Source organism: Aulonocara sp. 'chitande type north' Nkhata Bay, linkage group LG1 (genome assembly GCF_057382095.1).
Source record: "Aulonocara sp. 'chitande type north' Nkhata Bay isolate Kocher_YH1m ecotype deep benthic linkage group LG1, A_spYH_male_GT1.1, whole genome shotgun sequence".
NCBI lineage: Eukaryota > Metazoa > Chordata > Actinopteri > Cichliformes > Cichlidae > Aulonocara > Aulonocara sp. 'chitande type north' Nkhata Bay.
This window is the reverse complement of record NC_141344.1, coordinates 27,456,870-27,464,929: the sequence shown is the minus strand read 5'-3', so window position 1 is coordinate 27,464,929 and position 8,060 is coordinate 27,456,870. Positions and strand designations below refer to the sequence as shown.

Genomic DNA, 8,060 nt, shown 5'->3' with positions numbered 1-8,060 from the left:
TATATCCACTGCTACACCGCAAATAATAACTGTTGATAATGAATTCTGCAAATTGTATTTTCATAAAAGGTGCACAAATACGGTTTAAAACAGGTTTTTGTTGCAGCCGGGGTGTGACAGGATTAAAGGAACTGACCTGAAATGGCCACCAAAGTGACCAACCACATTAGGACCTCTTCCTTTAGGCCTCGCCCTCCACACGGCTCAGTTGATTCGCGCGAAGCATTCTGCTCCCAGGCAGACACCTGACAGTGCCAAGCTCACAGTAGGCACTCTCGCGCCTGCGATCTCTTATTTGTGCACGCCCCTGAGTTTTACCCTCGAGGATCTCATTTTCACTCGTGATTATGGTTTTTTTTTTCCTCGGGTGGATATGTTTGTCACTATTTCTTTCTTGGGGAAGTGAAAAGTTTCACTTTCTCTATGTGTCTTCATAGGTGTTCCTCAGACTGACGATATGAAGGGAAAAATACTTCTGGTCCTTTTGTTATTCTGGCCAGGTAAGATTTAGACCTTCACATTTTATAGGTGAAGTGAACTTAAGCAAAGGGTATATAAATCTGTTCCTTTAATAGGCCAGTCATATAGCTAGAATTCCAGCACAGGAGGTCACATACTTGATGGTTTAATAGCTCAGCTAAGGTTTACTGTGTACTTTACCACCTAGCTTTAAAAGGACAATTAATAATTTTGCCTGAATATAAGCACTGGAATCATTTGGAAGACAGTGGTACAGAACTGTACACCAACATACTGAACTGAAGATTAAACTGATTGGTTCAACAGATATCTCTAAAATGCAGTAGACATAACACTCACTGAACACAAAAAAGAATTAAATAAAAAGAAAAACAGGGCAGATATTAAAATGACTTTCTTTATTCCTTCAAAACCTATAATGAATATGTTCCTGCTTCCACTAGAGGGAGACGAGTTCAAATATATCTAGCATAAAATGACTTGGCTTCGTTTGTGGCTAGCTAAGCTCTACCATGTAAAACTAAGCTGCAATGAAGCTGTAGCCTGTGTCTACCTGCTAGTAAGAACCTTCCTTATGTTTCTCCACCAAATCACAGTGATGCTCATATGACATCAAAAGGGGCTTATCCCTCTGGTGATGAACAAAAAAAATGAAAAGAAGAACAGTGAAACAGAAAAGTGCACAGGATAACGGTTAGTTGTACATTCACAAGGATGAGTCTGCAACTGCTTTATGATGTGTTTGTTAGCTGTGCTGCCTGCACTCTGTGGTTATGTGGCATTTAAAGATATCTGTGACATCAGCTCATGCTAAAAGTAGAATACTGGTAGTGACTGCACTGCGAAGCCGGAGTTAAATTAATCGGACAAATTTGATCCTTTTAGTCTACAACGGTGCTTTTTTTCATGTCATTACTAATGTCATTGACAGGTGTGTGCCCACTGAGTTTCCAGAAAGTACATGTCAAGTCAGGTGAGATGGCGGTACTGCAGTGCCCTTCTTACAGAGGGTACAGTGATGGAGATGCTGAGGTGTTCTGGACCAGTCACACCGTGGATGAAATGAAACTCTTCAACATGTCAACATCAGCTGAGCAGAGGCAGATGGGTGTGCTGGTTCATGGAAGAATCCTTGTCATTCTCAGAGCTTCAGTAAACCATCAGGGGAATTACTCCTGCTCTTTTCGGTAAAATTTAATACAATTCCCACATTAACGGTTTAATTATCTAAGACTGACATCAACCAAAGCCACAGGCCTCATTTATGAATAGATGTCGTGCCCACACTGATATAAAGTACTATTTCCTACACTACAGGATACCAGAGCAACTTTTATCTTGTGGTTATTTTTGAAAGCTTGTTATTGAACATCCTTCGGCACCAGAAAAGCGATTTTTATCTTTGTCCTGAACCAGGTTGCATTATGGTGTGAAACATCTATGTGACAATCATCTGAGGTTAGAAGAATCCAAAAGCACACCTGAGGATGCTAGGTTGTCGTCGTAAATGCTAACATCTGCAAAGCAAAGATGCAGGGAGTTGAGGTCATGAACTTGGATGAGTTTAAATAACTGGAGTTAACAATTCAGAGCTATAGACAATGCACAAGAGAGGGAAAGGAGAGAGCACAGAAAGGGTGGAGCGGGTGGAGACTAGTGTCAGGTGATGTGTGACAGAAGGAGAACAGCAAGAGTGAAGGGGAAGGTTTTACAAGATAGGAGTGAGGCCTGCTATGATGCTTGCTTTGGAGACTGTGGAGCTGGCAACAATAGAGCAGGTGGAGAGTCAAAGATGTGTATGTTTTCACTGGACATGACCAGCATGGCGAGGATCACTAAAGAATCGCACAAATCCAACATTGAACTGATGGATTCAAAAAGAGAAAGAAATGAAACACTTTATATATTTTTTATTTTCTCGACAGTAATTCCAGCAGGCGTTCCTGGATCAACCTCAGAGTATACACAGTGGAGTCCAAAGAGTCTGGAAAAATGATCCAGGACTCTAAAACATGTTACACAGATAAGTCCTGCACTTTATATTGCCATGATGAAAATATTCTCTTTGATACCTGGAATATCACCAGAAACAGCACTACATGTCACAAGGTAAACAGAGCAGATTATGTGAATGAGATCAAAGCAGTGTTTTACTGTTTTTCCATATACAACATATGTGCTATGTTGTAGGAGGGCGAGCCATCTCCAAAAGACGGCTACTTCTCGAGTGTGAAAAAAGAGGACAGTGGCATCTATACCTGCACCTGGTCTTACCTGTATGATGGTCAAATATATAACATGACCTCTATGGTGAAACTTGATGTCCAACCAAGCGGTAAGCAAAACACATTCTGTAAATTTTTATTTTCAAAGACTTTAATATGTGTTTTTCAAAATATCAGCCTTTTTTCTTTTCTTTTTTTTTAAAAATTTGTGCAGAAATAACTAAGAAAGCAGTGATAATTTCACCAGAGAACAGCCAAGAATTTGATGTAGATTTAGGTGAGTTATTGTCTATAGTCATACACCTTCACACTCTTGTCTAAAGCTTTAATGTTAATCATTAATAAAATCTGTGTTAACTCTGCTTTTTCTAGATTCAACAGTGGTGATTGATTGTAAAGCAGTAACGTCTTCGGACACTGATGACTTGTTCTGGTTAAGCGGCGATTCATTTGTGGAGACAAATAGCACTCTGCCCGTTTTCTATAATTATACATGGTAAATATTTCACACACAGATTATATGTAACTGGTATGCTTTATGTATCCGTCACAACTATGAATTCTGCTTTTAGAGCTGCCTCAATCATCTTGTTCATCTCCGTTTCAGGGTCAACAGCACAGAGGAAATCAGCATGACAGCATCTCTAGTCTTCAGACAAGTGTCAGAGGAGGATCTGTCAAACAATTATACCTGTAAACTGCAATCTGACTATGAAACAAGCTTTGTCACCATCACCCTAAAGCAAAACGGTATGGCCAGTTGAACACTTTGAGTCTTTTTATGAATAAATATGTAGATGAAACTTGATGTACAGCCAAGTGGTAATAAAAACAAATTTTGTAACATTTTATTTTCAAACACTTTATTTGTTCTTTCTGAAAGGTTTTAGATTTTTTTTAATGTTTGTTCTTCTTTAATAGAACCGTTTATACCGCCAGTGATCATTTTACCAAAGAACAAACAAGAATTTGAGGTAGATTTAGGTGAGTTATTGTCTACATCCACATACTTTCACACTCTTGGCTAAAGCTTTAATGTTAATCAGTTATAAAATCTGTGTAAACTCTGCTTTTCTAGACTCTACAGTGGTGATTGATTGTAAAGCAGTCACGTCTTCAGACATTGATGACTTGTTCTGGTTAAGCGGCGATTCATTTGTGGAGACAAATAGCACTCTGCCCGTTTTCTATAATTATACATGGTAAATATTTCACACACAGTTTCTATATAACTGATATGTTTTGTATCTGTCACAGCTTTGAATTCTGCTTTTAGAGCTGCCTCGATGATGTTCATCTCATTTTCAGGGTCAACAGCACAGAGGAAATCAACTTGACAGCATCTCTAGTCTTCAGACAAGTGTCAGAGGAGGATCTGTCAAACAATTATACCTGTAAACTGCAATCTGACTACCAAACAAGCTGTGTCACCATCACCCTAAAGCAAAAAGGTATGAATCAGTAAACTCAGAATAATCGGTATTTTTTGTTTGTTTTACAATAAAGGGTGTCACCGTCATTCTGACCAAATAAAAGTGTCTTAGTGTGTTGTTAATGTTCTGATTACTCTCCATTACTCCCTACAGCTGTTTCACATCTCGCCATGGGTTTATGCATTTTTCTCGCTGTGTTGGTGGTATTACCAGTAGCTATTTATACTATGTTTAACATCATTCTTTGGCTGCAAAAAAATCTTGGCTTCTACCACAGAGCCCCAGGTGGGATACTATTTTAAACATGTGTTACAGATTCATATTTTTTTGTCATTTTAACAATAGCATTTTACTGAAGTGAACTTCAGTGTGATTGTTTGTTTTTCTTTGTCATGCTAAGACAGGGAAACTGCATCGTTTGAAGACTCGCTTCTAAACAGAAACAGCAGGAGGCCTTGAGTACAGGTTCATCACCAGGGACTTACAGCTCTGCGAGGTTGTGTCACCTGAAATGGCTCCATGTTGCACTCCTCCTCCTTCTGAAAGAAGCTTCGTCATTACCTGCCCGTCCCACAGAGAGCACCCAGAGATTTAATATGAGTATACAGGTAGAGGTACATTCAGAGTTTATTTTAGACACCTGAACATTGCCAGGTGCCAGGCATCCGCCTAGCAACAAAAAAAAATTAAACATATGTCTCTCTTTGTGATATATGGGCCTGTACCAGCTCATATAATGTTTATGGACAGCACACATACTCACACATTGCGTGAGTATGTGTGCAATGCATCTGCAGACATCCACTCATGTGACAGCCTCAAAGCTGCATTTCCCTTTACTAAGGAAAATGTCACAATGTTTCCAGAAAATGTTTAATGTGGTATATTAACCCTGGAAGTTGCTCAACTCTAATTCTGTCATGTATTTAACATGACTTACTTGCTTTAATTTATTGCATCGTAAAGAGCAAAAAGGTTGAAGCTTGTATTGCTCTGAAGTCATTTTCATGCATTATTATGCACGAACGCTCCTGGAGGTAAATAACTGGTCAGTTTTGCAACTGTTAATAATGTTCATGTTATGGCGGCTTATCAAACATATTGACTCAGCTTACTTTATGTGCAGTCATTTGTAATTTTTTAATAGTTGATATCATATTTTACTTTATTAGCCTTTCTACTCCTTAGGTTATGACACTGGTATGATTAATTTCCTTATCTAAGAGTAAGGATTAAGCTTGAAACGAAGATTTTTATCATAATCGATTTTTTATTTTATTTTATTTTGTAGTGAATGTTATTACGGGTACATCGTTATTTAAAGGAGAAGTAAAACAAACAAGCAAAAAAAGCAATCATCGAGTCTTAGGAATGATATAAATGTTTCTTTAGCTTATTATATTTGTGTAGGTGTATTTTTATTATTTTCTTTTTTATAAAACATAAAACTGTGATGGTTGTCTTCAGGCTCTGATGACATCAACCACTGTGCCTTAAGACTCAAAATACAACATACATCAGGAGAAGCAATTGTAGAAAAGGGAAAAAAATAGTGGTGGTTTTACAGCAACACTAATATCCATTGATATTCGTTCTTGGGTTTATGGAGTTCATTATACAAGTCCTGGTGTGACTCTTTAATAATGGAAAGATTTACCTATACACTGACCTACCTAGTGTGTTTTTACTGATGAGCACAACTGCAGTAGGAGTAACAAATTAATCAATAAAATCAGATTTTGTAGAGAATAAAGATGTGTTGATTCCCAGCCAATTTGTTTATCCATTTATTATTGTCACAGTAAATGTCTCTCCTCTGTATGTGGAACCCCCCAAAAATAATCTCTGTGTGGCATCTTACTGGATGTCTAATTTCATGTTCGTGTTTCTTTGTATTTATACATTTTTGTTATTAAAGATGATAAACTCTGTGACCAAACTTTATGCCCTTCACCATCTGCCAATGTAACATGTACAATGTAACATATCTCATTGATGTTGATATCTGGACTCTCTCCTGCTCTGCTCACTTCAGGTGAGACAAACTAAGACTTGCGGAGAGGGACTGGGTGTGTGTTGTAACTTTATTGCAGTTTATTGTTTCATAACAGCATTTTGATTATTTTGTAAATGATTTAATTGCTAGCCACATGTTTAGTGAGAGCTGTTAATTATAGATTAAATTTTCTGTCAAAAAGAGCATTTAATACGTATTTTCATTAGATACTTCATAGAGATGGAAGTTACTCATGTTTAGCTAGGAAAAGAAAAGTTTTCAGGAAGCCATTATATGTTGCTCTGATGTCAGTTACTTTATGTGTTGTACACCCTTTTTTTGAAGTCCTATATAAAGACTATCGTTTCTATAACTGATGTCCGATCCATTTTTCGGGCTAAGTGGATTTGCCACAACAGTGTGCAACACCATACCATTATACCAAAAATACCAATACTTCCACCAGTAACCTGGGACAGCTCTGTTACTAAACTCAATCCCACTTGCAGTGTTGTCTTTCATCAACTACTTGGTATCAACTGCACTGCATGAAACACACATTCAGTAATCTGGTGGGGGGGGGGTCATACATATTGGCCAATCAATACATTTTACTACTTGCCAGCAACTTACAGTATCTAAACATTTCTTATTATACATGCAAAATTTAGAGAGCATCAAAGACCACTTTTAATATGAGAATCAAAAGAAAAACAAATGGCCGTAATTTTTCAGGATTTGGATGAATCTGTGCAGAGAGTATAAACATGCACACTGGACAGCTCATCCTGCTACTTTGTATCAGCAGTCACATCATCAGTAAAGACTAGTTACCTGGTTGCACTGACAATGGCACCAGGTAACATACCATAACATAATCTCCACAAGTCATGAGGCTGCAGAATGTGTGTGGAGGACAAAAATGCAGACATACGGGGCTGAATGGAACTGAAAACTGTTATTTGGCTGAAAGCGGTAATTCCAATAAAGCAAAACACAAAGTTCAAAAGCAAAAGTGAAAACAATAACTGTAAGGGGGCTGTAAGTGTGTAAGAATGCTGCAGAACACGATAAATTATTGTTGCATGGTTTGCTGTCGTTGCTGAAGTGTGTTTCCATTTATAACGATTCTCTCTTCCAGACTGCAACTGCAGGCCTACGTTTAATGTTTTTGACGTATGGTCTATTTATTTATTTAAAAATAAATAAACAATCATTTATTTATTCCTGTCTATGTGTATGTGATTTTCTGATTACAACTAGCATAGTGCGCTTGTTCTGTTGGTGAGTTACACGCAGCAGAATATCATCTCTTATTCTGCAACCTTGCTTCATACTGCATGGCTCTTAGCAGAATGGGCATTTATATTGAAATGAACTCTGTTTCGCAAACAATGCAACTTTTGCAAATCATCTGCAAAACTTACCACACTAACGTCCCGTTTTTTTAATAGTCAAATGGGACCACAAGGTGGCATTAAGTCACTGGATGAATGCAAATAAACCTTAGAAGATCATATAAAGGGCAGAATGCTGTTCTTGTGTAATGATGACTTCACATTGACAGTGTTTAAATTAATCTAATGATTGTTTATCTGTTTATAGCTATAATTGTTCAAGCTCATGGGCATTAATTTCTTCCACACAAACCCTCTCAGATATGCTGATTATCGCATTTAGTCTCATGTACAACATCAAGAAAAATGCTGTCATTTCCAACCTTCCCTGCAACAGATTAAAGACACAGTACAAAACAGTGCCGTTAAACATACTCTGTAAGAGTAAAAAAGGAAACTCAAATGCTTCAGAAGTGGGAGTTGGTGTGGTTCAACATGTTGTGGATACAGAGATGCTCTTCTGCATAACTTGGTTAACAGGAGGTAATTTGAGCCGTTGTTGCCTTCCTATAAGCTTGAAGGATTCTAG

General features: G+C 37.7%; 1 protein-coding gene across 1 annotated transcript; it reads left to right on the top strand.

Annotated features, from left to right (window-relative positions):
* The first annotated feature begins 271 nt into the window (after window positions 1-271).
* Window positions 272-6,477, top strand: LOC147339225 (interleukin-1 receptor type 2-like). The gene is made up of 12 exons (XM_086290875.1): window positions 272-500; window positions 1,412-1,667; window positions 2,406-2,589; window positions 2,671-2,815; window positions 2,920-2,982; window positions 3,078-3,201; window positions 3,313-3,455; window positions 3,627-3,689; window positions 3,784-3,907; window positions 4,014-4,156; window positions 4,292-4,423; window positions 4,539-6,477. The coding sequence occupies exons 1-12, from the start codon at window positions 458-460 to the stop codon at window positions 4,595-4,597; spliced, it is 1,479 nt and encodes a 492-aa protein (XP_086147001.1). The 5' UTR covers window positions 272-457; the 3' UTR covers window positions 4,598-6,477.
* The last annotated feature ends 1,583 nt before the right edge of the window (window positions 6,478-8,060 follow it).

Excerpts from the sequence above, each read along its gene's own strand:
- LOC147339225 (XM_086290875.1), top strand. The coding sequence starts at position 458 with ATGAAGGGAAAAATACTTCTGGTCCTTTTGTTATTCTGGCCAG. Across the intron at positions 1,668-2,405 it reads AATTACTCCTGCTCTTTTCG|TAATTCCAGCAGGCGTTCCT; the intron begins GTAAAATTTAAT and ends TTTTCTCGACAG. Across the intron at positions 4,424-4,538 it reads CTTCTACCACAGAGCCCCAG|ACAGGGAAACTGCATCGTTT; the intron begins GTGGGATACTAT and ends TGTCATGCTAAG.